Genomic DNA, 17,425 nt, shown 5'->3' with positions numbered 1-17,425 from the left:
TCTAAAATTAGAAAAATTAGTTTAACTTCTAATAATGGATACATTCTGGACAGAAGGGAAGTAATCAGTGGCAGCAGCAGGGGAAAAGGGAAGATGTACATTGTTTATTCTAGTTATGTTTGAGTTGTGGTGTTCAGTGTTATGGGTCATTTACTCTTTCTTACTTTGTTTTCTCTAAAATTTCTTTGGGAAGAGGAATTTTTAAAGTAGGATAATACTTTTACAAAATATCTTGATTAAAGTAGTTTCAGTTAATAGATGATTTATGTTCTATGTGTTTGTATCGATAAAATATTGGTGTGCATTTTCCTTAGAATGTAAATTAGAGTCTATTCTTATTCTTAGAGCAAAACAGATTATTTTGGCATAGATACATTTTTAGAAAAAAAAACCTTCCTTTACATAGGTTTTTTTTAATTGAATTTGAACTTTATAAAGTCCATATAATCTTTCTGAGCTTTATGTACCATACCCTATAATAGAGCATTGAGGATACAGCTGTCAGAAGAGTAACACACATTTCCTGGTTTTTGTAGAATGTTTGAGTGGGAGAGTGGTGGTGTGTGTTGCAGTTAATTTCAGACTAAGTGGGGAGACGACTGTAACAGCAGAGACAGTTAAATGTGTATAACTTTCTCCCAAAAGTTTGGTTGTGAATGGGAGGAAAGAAATAAGACAAAGTGGTGGGAGGGGAAGGAAGGAATCAAGGAAATTTTAGTTTTTCTGTTTTCCCACCACTATCCTTACAAGTTACTAAGAGTAGTTGAATGCTACTGGGAAAGCGCCGGTAGAAAGATTGATTGAATGCTGACTCTGGTCTATAATTCTGTAACTTTGGTCAAGTTACTTAATCTGTCTTAGAGTTACAGATTTTTCATAGGTAAAAAGGGATCTGTAAAATCATTTATCTGTAAAAATGTCTCCATAGTATTGTTATGAGTATTATCACTCTCCCCCTGGCACAGTAAATGACTCGTGATACGGGCTTAAAAATTGATCTGTGAGTAAATGTGCAGGGAGCTTAATGTATGGTTGAACCACGTAGTAGTCGCTCAAGTGACTTTTCCCCAGGAGTTTGGCTGTGAATGGAAGGGAAAAAGGTTATAGTGGGAGTGAGACATAAGGAATCAAGGGCAACTGTTACTAGATTATGGATTGTTAACATACGATGTGCCAGAAATATTAGTAGAATCAAGGTAGAAACACTAGAAATAGAAAAAAATTTTAATGGTTTATTTCTTATGATCGAAGGGCTTATTGTGTAGTAGGAGTAATATAGTAGAGAGTAAGATGGGGACAGACCTTGTCATCAAAGATTAAAAAGGGAGAGAATTTGTTGAAGCAATGGCAGAGCATATGAAACTATCTGGGAATGTTTGCAGTTGTGAGTTTGTACATATTCCACTCTAGAATTGGAAGATTCTAGGTCCTTGTAGTCATCCTGGCATTCTGATGAGGTTATTTCTCAAACATAATTAATTATGTTGCCCAGGCTTTAGTTTCTTTAAGGGAAGCAAAGTCTCTCTGTTACCATTGAATTTATAGCTTTCTAGAAAGTTGTTTGCTAATAGAGTCATTTTCATACTGTGATTTGAAGATATTGTTTCACTGTCTGGAGAGAGAAAACTCTCAGCCTGACATGGAGCTTTCCTGCTGATAAAATTTATTTTAGTGACTCATTTTCCATTTTTACTTCTCTCATCTTGTCAGGCTTTTAAGTCTTGTAAATCATCTAATTACAGTATTGAAGAGCTTTTTCTTCAGCTGATGCTGACCTGACAGCAGTATATGGTGATATATATTTTTAGAGCATGCCTCTTAAAATGTGATCCATTGGTCTTTTCAGGTGGTCTGCAAGGTCTTAACTGTTTTCATGATAATACTAATATGTTACTTGCTTTTCCCACTGTATTGACGTTTGTATGATTGTGTAAAACCAGTGTTTGGTCAAACTAGTGTATGCCTTAGCATGAAACAAGGCACCAATGTGTGCTAATATTTCTTATTTTTGAGCACTCACAGTTAAACAAAAACACTGTACACACGCACAGAAAACCCTATTGCACTTAAGAACATTCTTTTTTTAAAAATTTTACTTATTTTTGGGTGTGCTAGGTCTTTGTGGCTGTGTGTGGGCTTTCTCTAGTTGCTGTGAGTGGGGGCTACTATGGTTGTCATGTACAAGCTTCTCATTGTGGTGGCTTTTCTTGTGAAGCATGGTCTCTAGGGCTTATGGGTTCAGTAGTTGTGGCAAATGGGATTAGTTGCCCCAAGGCATGTGGAATCTTCCCGGACCAGGGATCGAACCTCTGTCCCCTGCTTTGGTGGGCAGATTCTTAACCACTGTACTACCAGGGAACATTCTTGATGAAACATTATTTTCACTTAATCTTGAGTTCAGGTTTTTAATATTATGTATGACAGAATAGGAAGTCCAGGTAAGATATTTATGCCATTGTTTGAGTTGCTGGTTGAACTAGTAGCTTTTTCATGATTTTTACTTGAAACAGTGACTTGCTTGAATTATATGGTAGATACTTTCTTGACATATTCATTTGTATTTACTTACCAGTTTTTATTTTCTTGCTTTGTCCCTATGGGTTAGAGCTACTATATCGTGTCGTTACTTATACAGTTTTGTTCCCACCACCTTTTGTGCAGTTATTGTCAAATATATTACATTCCTGTATGTCATAGCCCTAACAATACAGTTATGTACATATTGTTCCATATGTTTGCTTTAGAGTAAATATGCATTTATACTGCCTTTTATGATTACTTAATTACCTTTCCTAGTGTTCTTTGTTTTTTTATTTTGTGTGTGTGTTTACATATGTGCATGTTTGAATTTCTACCTTGGTTTACTTAATTTCAACCCTATGAACTTTATTACTTGTAAGGTAACTCTGCTAGCAACAAATTCTCTCAGTTTTTGTTTATCTGGAAGTATCTTTTTTCCACCTCCATTTTTGGAAAGCACAGTTTTGCTGTATATAAGATTCTTGATTGACAGTTTTTCCCTCCCTTTCAGTTCTTTGAATATGCTATTTCACTGCCTTCTGGCCTTCATTGTTTCTGATGAGAAGTTAGCTTTCTGGGGTTTCTTTGTATGTGAAGAATTATTTTTCTTCCTGCTTTCAAGATTTTCTTTGGGTTTCAACATTTTTACTGTGTTTTATCTAGATGTAGATCTCTTTGAATTTATACTGCTTGGAGTTTGTTTAGCTTCTTGGTTAGGTAGATTAATGTTTTTTAGCAAATGCGGAATATCAATCACTATTCCTTTGGATATTTTTAGAATGTAGTGTATCTTTAAAACTGAAACTCTATACCCTTTATTTAATTTTTAAAATTTTTATTGGAGGATAATTGCTCTACAATATTGTGTTGGTTTCTGCCATACGTCAACATGAATCAGCCACTGGTATACAAACACTAACTTCTCACACCTCCCTCCTCCACACCCCTGGAACTTAACCATTCTACTCTCTGTTTCTATCAGTTTGACTACTCTAATTACCTCATATGAGTGGAATTATACATTATTTGTCTTTTTTGTCTGCCTGATTTTACTTCATCATAATGTTTTCAGGATTTATTTATGTTGTGGTTTGTGACAGAATTTCCCAGAATTTGTATATCCTTAGGTATTGAAAATAGATATTCCCAATTGGAAACTTTTTTTTTCTTCCCTACTTACTTCATTTTTATCTAACTTTTATACTGTTTTAGAATGATCACCTACCTGGTTTTACAAATTGTACTTTTAGTTAGTTAAAAGTCTAAATTGGAAGGATGAGACCAAACAAATATTGCTTGGTTTTCTTTATGAAGGCTGATAGTGGTATGCTGTGCTGTTTATGCAGTAATTGATAAATGTTACAATGTAATTTTGGAGTATATAATTTTGGGGTCTTATGCTTAAAAAATGTAAGTGATCTTACAATTGGTTTCTCAGTTGAATATGATTTTGTAAAAATTGGTGGCTCTCAGTATTTTTTTAAACTTCTAGAAGTCAGTATATTTGAGGGACTGTGATGCATTCCTATCAGTGAACAAGGCTTCATTCAGTAGTGATACCCTGTAGGGAGGTCATGACTACCCTTCCAATGAGTTAAATATACCCAACTACCCAGAGTCACTGGTTAGTGTATTTTAACTACATGTGGCATAAGCTTTTTTTCGGTTGAAGTATGGTTGATTTACAGTGTTGCAGGTGTACAGCAAAGTGATTCAATTACACATACTGCTGCTGCTAAGTTGGATCAGTCGTGTCCGAGTCTGTGCGACCCCATAGACGGCAGCCCACCAGGCTCCTCTGTCCCTGGGATTCTCCAGGCAAAAATACTGGAGTGGGTTGCCACTTCCTTCTCCAGTACGTGAAAGTGAAAAATGAAGTCGCTCAGTCGTGTCCGACTCTTTGCGACCCCATGGGCTGTAGCCTACCAGGCTTCTCCGTCCATGGAATTTCCCAGGCAAGAGTACTGGAGTGGGTTGCCATTGCCTTCTCTGCCAGTTATACGTATATATGTGTATATATATATGATATGTGTGTATATATGTATTCCTTTTTTTTTTTTTTCTTCTTTCTTTTGGCTGGGCGGCACGTGGGATCTTAGTTCCCTGACTAGGGATCAAACCTGTGCCTCCTGAATTGGGAGTGCTGAGTCTTAACCCCTGGACAGCCAGGGCAATCCCTATATATATATTCTTTTAAAAATTCTTGCCCATTGGTTATTTCAAGATATTAAATATCATTCCCTGTGCTATGTAATAGATCCTTGTTGTTTATCATATATGTAGTAGTGGACATAATCATTCTTTATCAAGTGCTTATGAAATTATGTCATACAGCTTCTTTTATTTTATATAAAGAGATATGAGGGACTTCCCTGGTGGTCCAGTGGCTAAGACTCTGCACGTCCAATACAGGGAATTGGGTTCTCTTCCTGTTCAAGGAGCTAGATACCACATGCCTCAACTAGGAGTTTGCATTCTGCAGCTAAAGATCCCAGATCCTGTATGCTGCAACTAAGATCTGGTGTAGCCAAATAAATAAATACATACATACTTAAAAAAAACCTACATATGAGATTCAAGGCATCCTTTGTTCATAACCATGGCCTACCGCCTTCAACTTATAGCTGTCATTTTGATGATAGCTTTCCTAAATGTGTTACCTTGGAGTGGTTGCTGAATCCTGGCCTCCCTTAGATTGACAATGAATATTGACAACTGCTATAATTTTGTTTCAAGCTTCTTTGTTTCTGGAGCGTTTTTATGATTTGAGGTACTTGTTATTATTTTCCCTGATTATAAGGTTTTTAATGGATAAAACATTTTGATAAATACATGATTGGTATAAAATAAGCTTTATAAGTAAGTCAATCTTATATGTGATTATTTATTTCCTAAACAGAGACTCTACAGGGGCAGGTAATTCACTGGTCCACAAGCGGTCTCCTTTACGTCGAAACCAAAAGACCCCAACATCCTTGACCAAGCTGTCTTTACAGGATGGACATAAAGTCAAAAAGCCAGCATGTAAATTTGAAGAGGGTCAGGATGTCCTAGCTAGATGGTCAGATGGCTTGTTTTATCTTGGAACTATCAAAAAGGCAAGTTACATTAATACATATTTTTGCTGTTTTTGCAGTAAACTTTTAATAGTCTTGAATTTAAATTAAGATTGTTTTTGATTTTAAAAGAAATCACTGTAAGTTTTCTTCTTTTTCAGATAAACATATTGAAACAGAGCTGCTTCATCATATTTGAAGACAGTTCTAAATCCTGGGTTCTCTGGAAGGACATTCAAACAGGCAGGTGCTACTACTTCCCCTGGACATGATTTACACTAAAATTTTATTTTCTTCAGCTTGTCATTTTCTAATGTTGTCTCTTTAGTACAGTGTATTACGATAACTTTAAAAAAAAATTCAGGGTGGTATTCAGAGTCTTCAAGGAGTTATCTGTGTTATAAATGATAAGATCAAGAATTCCTCTGTTGATAAGAGTAGATTAGAGGACAGATGCACATGTAGAAATTACTGCTAGGGCCTTTCTAAGAACTTTGAAGAAAAATTTTAGCTGTTAATATGAGTAATGCTTTGGGCTTCACCTTAACTGTTACTTGCCTGTACTAGTAAGAAGTTATATAGAGAGCTAATATTTATTGAGAGCATACTATTTGCCAGATGTTTTGGGGGATTAGGATATATTAAATAGCTTTAACATACTAGAAATACTCATGGTTAAGAGTAATTTAAAATTACTCCTTAGCTGTGAGTTTTTATATTTAGATGAGTAAACTAGGTTATATTTGGATACAAGTAGAAATGAATACAGGTATGCTTTGGTTGCTTATAGGTATGTTTCTTGTAATGCTTTTTATTTTTGCAAACTATAATTGTTGTATGCCCTTTAAATCTGTTAAATAAAGGCATTTTCCCAGGTATCTGTTTCATGAAAGTGCTATATTTATGAAATATTAAAAGTGCAAGTACTTTAGCTGCAAACTATAGCCCCAGTTTTGGTATCCTTGTAATTTGTTAATGGATCTGCACTTAGATATATCTCCTCATGTAGAAGGGAGACAAATTCTTTCAAGTATTTGTCAACTGGGTTTTTGAGTCTGAGGTGTGACTTTATGGTAGGTTACTGCTGTGTTCATATTCTTGATTTCACTCTTAATTTTTTTTAAAGAATAAAGTTTTGGTAATGGAATTGGAATGTTCTAGTTGCCATTTTTATACATGGTACTTAGGAATTAGATGGAGAGTTCAATAGCTGTTAACTTTAGTAAAATGTTTTTCTAGAGAAATTTTTTTACAGTTTTTAGGGCTGATCAATTTAAAGGACTAAATGATGTTTTGAATCTCAAATTGAGGAGTCAGTGAGAAAAGGAATAGGAGGAGCATAGGATGTCTCCACTAATAGTGATACTGAATAGCTCTTATTAGCCTGCATACAGAATTATCCCCCTTTTCTTAGTTTGTACATATGGATCCTTCTGGTGGAACTGAAACATGTAATACTGATTCTGTTCCCTCTCTATTAGCTATGTGTCCCTTTCAACTTTTCCACTTTTTTGAGGTTCCTGTGAGTAAATATAAAGGTCTTTCTCTTTCTTCCTTCTCTCTCATCCTTCCTTCCATAAAGGAAGAAGAAAACCAGTTGTACATAGAGGTAGAAAGTTGTCGTGGAAGTGAGGGGGGTCATGTCCTACATGTGGCATACTCATATGTCAGTTGAGTGACCTGTGATTGTTTTTTCCTTGCTGGCTCCTTTTACTATTCTTAGATAGCTCTTGGGCCGTTTAATTCTTTCTAACACCTAGAAAGTAGCACACATATAACTTGGAGTTGCTATAGAGTGAGTAAGCGAACCTGGAAATTGCATTATGGCAGATGTCAGTGTGGAGTGTAGCTTTAATAGTTTTCTTTCTGTAAGAATCCTGCATATAGTAGTTCTATATCAAAATGACTTAATAAATTATAGTAGTTTCACTCATCTATTAAGATTCTTTTAGAAAGTTTACATAAATAAAAGCAATGTATGGTCATATTAGTAATAAAAGAAATGTGCATTACAACAGATACCATGTTAAAACCATTAAATAATTTTAAAAGGATTTTGATCTTAACTATTTGTCATGGTTTCTGTGAAAATGATACGCTGCTGGTAGCAGTATTAAATTTCTATTTTGGATATTTGCGTTAAATGCATAAAAAATGTTTTCCATGTTTTCATCTATACAACAGATTCATTTGTAGCAGTTAATTCAAAAGAAATAATTCAGAAGTAAAAAATCCAGATGAAAAATGTTTCATGTAGCTTTAACAACAACAAAAAATTGGGCACATCTAAGATGAAATGGCTTTATAGTCAGTTGGGCTTAGAGTAAGGGAGACTAAGAAGGCTAATAAGCTACACAGAAAGTTTTTGTAAACTTGATGGTAAAAAAAGACATACTGGATTTCACAACTAAAGGCAGTTCTCTGCTTCCTCAGGATTGTTTTCTTGAGGTGAACACGTACATCTTTTGGATCAGCACCCTCTTTTCTGAGGAACTGCCTTCCCCTACACCAGTCTACATGGTTCTAATGAGAGATCAGGCACCTACTGCCATCTGGGCCTATTGCTCCTTTTCCAGGAAGTTGCAGATTTGGACTGAGAGGTTCTAGGTGATCTGGTTGCTATCCCGACTGGAGTTATAAACTGAGAAACTGTGGGAAGCCACATCCAGCTATGTGAACAGAGCCTGAGAGGAGAGGAGAGAGGACAAGAGCCAAAACAAAAATGGAAACATGTAAAAAAACAGGCACAAAATTTGGTAACCTGCATATCTAAGAATAGTCATAAAAAAGTAAATTTGGTTATTTCTACTGGAAAGAATATCATACAATTATTAGAAGTTAGACTTTCGAGAGACTTTCCTGGTGGTCCAATGGTTAAGAGTCCATGCTCGGAATGCAAGGAGCCTGGGTTCAATCCATTAGAACCCACAACTAAGATTCCGCAGCCAAATTGGAAAAAAAAAAAGTTACACTCTTTGAAACCTACAGTGTGAAAAATTCTTCTGATGGAAGAAACATTACATATAGTGTTAATGAAAAGAAGCACCTCACAGTGGAGAGAATATGGTGTATCCGAGTTTAAATTCTACCCTTGATACTTTGTGATTAAGGGTCCTTGAACTATATCGTTCCTTTGTCTTTCTGAGTCTTAGTTCTTCTCTATAAATAGGATATTTATCTAATAAGTTGTAGAATTAAACAAAATATTGTTAAGAGCCTAACAGTGCTGGCTCATAGCACAAAATTATACATTTTTATTATTGTTGGTATGTGAAGAAAATATGTGTGTGTTAATATTTTATGTATATTGAAATTGAGATTATTATAAATAATTGTGTTAAAAGTGATGAAATTCTAAATTTTGTGGAATAGAATTGTTTTAGAATATAAATGTTTAAGGAAGAAATAATTTATTCAGGTAAAAAATTAACAGTGGAGCCCCTCATTATTGTTGCAGTGTGGTATTGTTTACGGTATATTGACACCATGTTTCCTTATTTCAGAAGCTGGAGATCTGATAATTAGTGTTCAGCCTTTTCCTTTTTGTAAATTAGTAAGTAAAAATAAATGTTCTGGAACTTGAGAGTAAGGAGTCATCGATGGATCTTCCTTGCCCCTTTTCTTTAGTCTCATGATGTTAGGCAGTGTAGGGTGAGTGAGTACATGTACATGGGTAGGTGTGTGTTCTGGAGAGTTCTTCTAGTGTTCAAAAACATTGACTTTTCCCACCTCCCAGGATGGTGGAAACACTGGAAGTAAACAGTAAGGGATCCTGCCTGAGAGCATTTTAAATTATGCCCTTTGCCAAAAGGCAAATTAAATTGTGAAGGCAGATAGTAAGGCATCTTCAGTTAAAGGTGAGAACACAGGTAGGGAGCAGAGAGATAGTGTTTTGTGTATAGTACTTTGCCTTGAGAAAATACCATTATGATCTGGAAAACAGATGTTGCCAGCATGGGCTGCTCCCTGAATCAAAAAAGTAGTTTTGTTATATGGAACAATTCTTTATGTATATTTTAAATATTTCAGGAGCCACTGGAAGTGGGGAAATGGTCTGTACAATATGTCAAGAAGAGTATTCAGAAGCTCCCAATGAAATGGTTATATGTGATAAGTGTGGCCAAGGTAAGCATTGATTTGTTTTAATCTTGTGGAAACGTTTTGTTATATACTTAATGCCCCTGTTGATGATTAATGATTAAAAATTCTTTACATTGGTAATTTGAAGCTCTTACCATAAGTTTAGTCATCAGTTATAAATATATTAATGTGGGAAAGAGAATACTAAAATGCCTTCTTTAAATTGTGTTGCAGTATTTATTAATAAAATAGAATTTGCTTTATGCTTTTTTTGATATTAAGGATATCATCAGTTGTGTCACACACCTCATATTGATTCCAGTGTGATTGATTCAGATGAAAAATGGCTCTGTCGACAGTGTGTTTTTGCAACAACAACAAAGGTATCTTTTAAGTGTTTTGGGCTAATGCCCTAAATGGAATTTGTAAGGCACTATCAACGTAATGATTGTTTACGTTGAAAGTTTATCTGAATGAAATGAGCAGTCCGTGCTGGGTAGAAAGAAGAGGTACTGCTTATTGTTTGACTAATGATGCTTAAGTGACTTGCAACTATTCTTGCACTTATTTTCTGATAGTGGTCTTGGAATTGGGGCAATAATTTGAAAGAAAAGACAACAAAATAGATAAAGATTATTATTGGTCAAACAGTTTGTGATATGGTAAGAAATTTAGAATGAAAATTTCTTTGGAAGTTTCAGAAGCATTTTAAAATTAGAGAATTATATTTAAAATTTTATCCTTCACTCTTTTAAATAACTTTTTCCCTCTAATATAGAGGGGTGGTGCGCTTAAGAAAGGACCAAATGCCAAAGCATTGCAAGTCATGAAGCAGACATTACCCTACAGTGTGGCAGACCTTGAATGGGATGCAGGTCATAAGACCAACGTCCAGCAGTGTTACTGCTACTGTGGAGGCCCTGGAGAGTAAGTGCACATGGTTATTAATGCCCTTAGTTTTTAATTGCTCATTTTGTCAACTTTATTTTTGTTACTGATTGTGGTATCGGAGTGATAGTGAGTTGTAAATGCATGAAAGTATTAGTAAAAAAAATTGGAAATGATTAGAGGCCATAGTTTTATTTATCTATCATTAAATGTTTGCTGAATAAGCGAGTCAGCAAACAGTTCTAAGAATGTTTAGAAATTTACCTTTAATTTCTGATCACTGGTTCTAGTTCTGCTCTTTGAAACTAAACCCATGTATCTTATTTTTTATAGAGGTAGCTCTTAAAATAGTTAAATCCAATAATCATATTTCCTACTCTCTGAGTGACATATCAAGTGTTCTCTCATCTAGGCTAAAATCTCCATTCACATCAAACATTCTTTATGACAAATGTGTTTTCCAAACTCTGTCTTTGTTGCTCTTTGGTTTTTGAAAGTTTACTTTTGAAATATGGTGCCATGATTTCAAAATGCAGTGTTTTCAGGAACAGTCTAACAATATAATGAGGCTATTAAAAGTTCTAGGTATTATGCTTCTGTTATTGCAAGGAAAGATTGTGTTACCTCTCTTTGGTTGAATATGTCCCATCATATTCTTTTGGCTCATTCTGGGTTTGTTGGTGGTTGACTAAAACTTACAGTTCTTTTTTTCATATAAACTGATCTTAAACCAAGTTGTGTACCATGTATTTGTGCTACACTTAAAAAATGTTAGTCAATAACTTTACATTTAACTCTATTTAAATTATAATTATTGGTTTCTTAAATCTCACTGGACTCCATGTTTCTTAAGACAGAGGTGCTCTCTAGAGGATGCAGGGACATATAAGTTGTTCAGTGCTGAAAACATGAATAAGTGAATATATAAATTATTTTTATTTCTTCATTCTACCTTGTCTCTGATCTTATGGAATTTTTATTTGTGGTTTAACATTTTTATAATAATTTTCAGATTTTGGTCTCCTGCAGATTTGAGAAACATTATGTCTGGTTTCTTTAAATCATTTATAAAAGAGATACAGTGAAAAGAGATGGATCTTTCTCCTTTAATCATTTATACCTAGTGTTTTAAAAGTGAAGTCGCTCAGTTATGTCTGACTCTTTGCGACCCCGTAACTGTAGCCTACCAGGCTTCATCATCCATGGGATTTTCCTGGCAAGAGTACCCGAGTGGGTTGCCATTTCCTTCTCCAGGGGATCTTCCCGGCACAGGGATCAAACCTAGGTCTCCTGCATTGCAGACCGACGCTTTACCCTCTGAGCCACCAGGGAAGTTTATAGACATTATTTTATGAAGCAGATTATTCATTGTTCTTTAATACCTTGACTGCATGAACTGTGTTTGATATTGCTAACACTTTAACACCTAACAGAGTACCTGGAAAATAGTATTCATTAGTCTTTTGCCTTACTAGTAGTTGTCTTGCCTTTGCCTGTATATGGCTTAAGATTAATGGTGGGGCTCAGTTAGTGAGCAAAAGAATTATTTGAAGAAAAGGTATTAATTTGGTGACAAATAAGGATATTTATATATTAAAACCATGTACTAACTAGAGACTTACCTTTAGCTGAAGGTTCAGTTTTAGTATGTTCAGCTATCTGAAAGAGGACAAAATCTGTCACAGAGCCTTTATACCGGTGGAGTCTTAGATTAGGTTTGTAATTATGTTAATCAAATTTATTAAATTGCTATACTTCTTTGCATTATAATGAACAAGAATAGTGGAAACACAGTGAGGAATAAAGTTGCCTATGACCATTTGATATATAGGACAAAATAGCTCTACATATTGGTGACCTCTGTCTGTTGATGTGAAAAAAAAAAAAAAATCGCAGATTTGACAAAATCCTTTACTAATTTAGGACCCACATTTCCCAACTGGTGCAGTGGCTAAGAATCCGCCTGTGAATGCAGGAGACACAGAGACATAGGTTTGATCCTGGGGTTGGGAAGATCCCCTGGAGTAGGAAATAGTAACCCACTCCAGTATTCTTGCCTGGAAAATTTCCATGGACAGAGGAACCTCGTGGGCTACAGTCCATGGGGTCGTAAAGATTCAGACACTACTGAGTAACTGAGTGTGTGCATGCATGTGTGTGCACACACACACACACACTCTTGTTAACCAGAAATAGTAGATGTAGCTTTCAAGAGCTTATAAATTCTCAAGAATAAAAAGAGAGAAGGGATGATGTGGTCAATATTAATAAACTTTTTGAGAAGGAAAAAATTTAACAGTAATATCAGAACTCTGATGCTATAATCAGAACTATATTCTGCACGTCACTTTTGTCATGTTTTTTTTTAACCTTTACCTCGTAAAAGGTAGTAATTTTAATCTTAATTTTTTTTTGTATAGCTGGTATTTAAAGATGCTACAGTGCTGCAAATGTAAACAGTGGTTTCATGAAGCTTGTGTGCAATGCCTTCAAAAGCCAATGCTATTTGGAGACAGGTGAGAGAAGGGCATTTGAGCTTTATTGACTCATTTATGGTTTTTTTTTTTTTAAGCTTTTAAAAATTGTGTGTCTGTTTGCCTTTTCACATTTCTAAAAATTTTTGTTTTTTTTTTAAGTTTGATTCAGAAAAGGTTCAGCTTAGAGGGAAAATATTGTTTAATATACTTAAATTATACATAATTGTTAAAAAATGTAATTTTTGTGCTTTTGGGTATTATTATAGAAAGCTTTTAAAGTATTTGACCAGTGATTATATTGGTACCTATTGTCCCACAGTACTCTCTATTATTCTCATTGATACCTTTTTAAAAGCTCAAATACGTCTCATGACAGGCAACTGGAAAAGGCCACAGAACCTTGATGCACACAGTTTATTCTTAGATCTAAAGAATGTCAGAAGGCTGACCAGATGTCCTTTCTGATTAAGAGAATATGAAAAAGGGCTCTAGGAAGAAAAGTTACACATAAAGCACTAAATGTAACATCAAAAACTCTAGGTTTAAATCTTAGCTTATGCAGTTTACTGTTTTTCTGACCTTAGCAAAATCAGCTTGTCTTCTGGTCTTATTTTACCAGATTGTTTTGGACATGTAAAAGTAACAGTGACTACAGCATATGAGAGCAGCCATCAGAATTCCCAGTACAAACACATCATTAGTAAGCTATACTTACATGAATCTGTATATGAATTCTGAACATCAAAAAATTGATCCTGCCCCCCATATACAAACTGTTTCATAACTTGTCATTACTAGAGAAGAAATTCTTTACAGTTGTCATGATTCAGATTATATTTTGCTTTGTGTATTAGTCCTTATGTCAATTGTAGGATATGTGGTGAAGGTTAATTTTAATTGTTAAATTGTATGCACTCTTGCTTGCTCAGTTACAACTTTCTTTTTCTTTAGGTTTTATACATTTATTTGCTCTGTCTGCAGTTCTGGACCAGAATACCTCAAACGTCTACCATTACAATGGTACGTATGGACCTTTTTATTAAGGAGCAAAAGAAGAATTGTGTTTTAAATCTATAGGATGAAAGTTTTCTATATACATTTACTTAGCTTTAAATAAAAATTTGTTTTTCTTTATACCTGGCTTTCTTTCTTTTCCTTTATTTATCCTCAAGTCTGATGTTATCTTTCCCAAAGGTTATGTAGTTTTATTGCTAACGTAATAAGGCCATTCAGTTTCTAATGGCATAAAAAGTAACTTTGAAATATCTTTTAGATCTTCAAAATTCTTATTCATGTTTCTAGTTCTTTTGGGCCTTCAGAATACAGTAGAAGAGAGAAAGGTCTTATAATATGCCAGTTTCTGCCTCAGTTAAGTAATCCTTGGGCGTGGGAAGTATGATGAATTTTGGAGATTTACTGAAAATGCTTATAGTAAGTACTTAGAAATTTTCGTTAAATGTTTTACATATTTTAGGAAAAGATAGGATTTAATTAATGAATCAGATAAAATAAAATCTGTTAAAGTGTGATCCATTTTGTAGCTTATGTAATAGTGAAAACATGAAATTTTAGATCATAAATTACTTTTAAACATCAGATTCTCTTTTAAGGAATCAAATATCTTAAATTTTAGTTATTATTCAGGATAAATTAATGTTTTTCATTTACTTTCATATATAATGATTTATTGTGAATATGACATGATATTAACCATCTGTTCACCTAAATATTTTGGATTTTTTTAATAGTTGGTTTTATTATATATGTGATTTTAAAATAATTAAAACATTATTTTCATGTGATTTGATTATTTTTGGATTCCAGGGTAGATATAGCACACCTATGCCTTTACAACCTAAGTGTTATTCACAAGAAGAAATACTTTGATTCTGAACTTGAGCTTATGACATACATTAATGAAAACTGGGATAGATTGCACCCTGGAGAGGTAGGTGGTGTCAGAGCTAACATCATTAGCTACTTAAAGTCTTTTTTATTTTGTTTTTGTTGAAAGCAGCTAAGGCACATGTTCAAGCCATACATCCAAAGTAGCATTGTATGTTTAGATAGGGAGAAATAACTTTGGTGAGGCTGTCAGGATCAGCCCTCATTCTCCTGTTTGTTGCCTGTTGACTTGAGAAAAAATATAAGAGGAAATAAATTACTTAATTCTTCCGTTTTCTGAGGTGAGAATTGCTGTAGCTGAAGATCAAAGGGAGGGAGAAATCCTTATTACTGGGTATCCTGTGGTTCCTCCTCCTTTTCTTCTAAGTTTACTATAAACTTAGAGATGTAATCAGCATTCTTCTTTTCTCTCTTTTTGGTCCTCCCTTTTATATCTTTGGCTTTCAGGAAGAGTGGGACCTAGTAATAATGTTAGAATAATAAGAGAATGAAGTTACCTGAATTGAGGATTATCCCTCTCATTCTGACATCTCATTTTACTTTTCATTTGCAAAATGTAACCACTCATGCTATTTGTGAAGAGTTTTTTTTTTTTAACAAAAAGCAATATAAAAGTAATGCATGTTCATTGAAGATTTTGAAACTACTGAACAGCACAAAGAAGAAAGTATTTAGAGTAGCTTTAATATTTACCTTTTTAAAGATTTATTTAGAATTATTAAAATATAGATATTAAATGTTAAAATACAGATACTAACTAAATTTTTTGTTCTGTAATATGTGGAATAGATGTGTGAATTTTAGTCATGTGTTACTTTTTGAGGCAAAAACTAAACTAATGAAATTTAGGAAGAATTTCTGTATTTGTAGCTTTTGGACATGAGGCAATTTATAAGGCTCACATCAAATAAAGTATCAAGTTTTTGTTGTTTTGGGGGTTTTATGAGGCATCAGGGAGTGCACAGTACACATTTATTAAAAGTAGTAGGTCAGTTGTATAAAATAAACACCTATGAAATACTTAGATTTTAAAATCAGTGATACTAAAATCAGTTGAGCTAAGATTTTTGAGTGTTAGAAATTAGAATATAATATTCTCATTAAGTTTTCTATTAGAAGCTTCTTTTAGATGACTGGAGAGAAAGTGAGTGACTTGTAAATATGATAAATTTTAATAAACTGATTAGTAATGGGAGAAGAAAATGTAAGGCACTATTAAGTATATTGTTCTCTATATAGTCATCCTAATGTTCTCATACATTAATTTGAAATACTTTCTTCTTAGCAGTGATTCTTTTAGCACTTCATATGCAGATGCATCTATATTTCTGTTAGTACACCTATGTTTTACATGATTAAAGTCTGCATTGGTTACTTCATGTAGATAGTGGGTATGCATGTAAAAATTCAAATTGTTTATTTCAAATGCTGTCATTTTTTATTAAAATAAAAATTAACAGATTTATTGAAGAAGCTGAAAATAGAAAGTAATAAAAACTACAGGCTGTTTTTAAAGAAATGAGTTCAATTTATGAATTCTAGCTGTCTCATTTCCAGCTGAACTTCTGCTGTATATCAGAAAACATTTATTTCAGCAGTAGGTACATGTTTTATTTTCTGAACCCTATTTCTTGCATGTAAGAAATTTCAATTTCTTATTCTTTGCCCCAAATGGAAAAGTATATCTTTATTTAAAAATTAAGAAAAACATGATTACAATCAAATATAACTTTATAACAAATGTTTTACTTTTCTAAGGAGTGTTCCCATTTTGGGGAGCCATGAGAGCATTTCTCATTGCTCTTTCTCCACATTAAAAAAAATATATTCAGATTTAGTAGGTTAGTCATCCCATTCTCTAGTTATTTATAGATGGAAGTTCAGGTTTTAATTCTCTGTATTAATACTTTACATCTTAATATTGTAATTAGTTTTTAGAGTGAAGTTTTAATGAAAAAGAGGCCATAAAATTTGTAAGTAATATTTGTTCATTGATTTTCATTTAGTTTACTTTTAAATGTTTGTAGTAATAGAAGCAAAGATAATATAGACAATGTATTATTCCTAACTATTAAAGTAGTAAATCTTTGGCTAACTGAAATTGAATTGCAAATTGAATTTTGTTATTAACTCAAAATTAGGTTAATAAAATTTTCTTTTTGTTTATATTTGTATTAAAAATCTTTTTATAAAATAACATTAATTATAGTTATCCCAAATAATGTAGTAGAGTTGGCCCTTCGTATCTGGTTGATTTTCCATGGTTGGAACCAAGGGATACTGAAGGCCAACTGTACTTTGAAAACATGTGAATCACCACATTTAAGTATATTACAAGTACACCTCAGAGATACTATGGTTTCAATTTCAGGCCACCGCGACAAAACTAATACGTTATAAAGCAAATGACAAATTTTTGGTTTCCTAGTGCATATAAAAGCTATGCTTGTGCTACACTGTAGTCTTTGTGCACAATAGCATTGTGTTTAACAAAGGCAA

The 17,425-nt window shown here is 33.7% G+C and overlaps 1 protein-coding gene across 4 annotated transcripts in view; it reads left to right on the top strand.

Moving 5' to 3' along the window:
- MTF2 (metal response element binding transcription factor 2) overlaps window positions 1-17,425 on the top strand; it is a 74,733-nt gene that overhangs the window by 38,367 nt on the left and 18,941 nt on the right. For 2 of the 4 annotated variants that reach the window (XM_065908701.1, XM_065908691.1), the window contains exons 2-9: window positions 5,420-5,618; window positions 5,738-5,819; window positions 9,606-9,701; window positions 9,939-10,039; window positions 10,435-10,583; window positions 12,965-13,060; window positions 13,973-14,041; window positions 14,846-14,969. In XM_065908701.1, coding sequence (XP_065764773.1) covers window positions 5,420-5,618; window positions 5,738-5,819; window positions 9,606-9,701; window positions 9,939-10,039; window positions 10,435-10,583; window positions 12,965-13,060; window positions 13,973-14,041; window positions 14,846-14,969 — 916 coding nt within the window. Of the gene's footprint in view, window positions 1-5,419; window positions 5,619-5,737; window positions 5,824-9,605; window positions 9,702-9,938; window positions 10,040-10,434; window positions 10,584-12,964; window positions 13,061-13,972; window positions 14,042-14,845; window positions 14,970-17,425 lie in introns of all 4 variants that reach the window. The other 2 variants (XM_065908710.1, XM_065908720.1) reach the window with 2 other exon arrangements.

Source organism: Muntiacus reevesi, chromosome 1 (genome assembly GCF_963930625.1).
Source record: "Muntiacus reevesi chromosome 1, mMunRee1.1, whole genome shotgun sequence".
NCBI lineage: Eukaryota > Metazoa > Chordata > Mammalia > Artiodactyla > Cervidae > Muntiacus > Muntiacus reevesi.
Note: the sequence above shows the minus strand (reverse complement) of the source record. Positions and strands in the feature narration are given on the sequence as shown.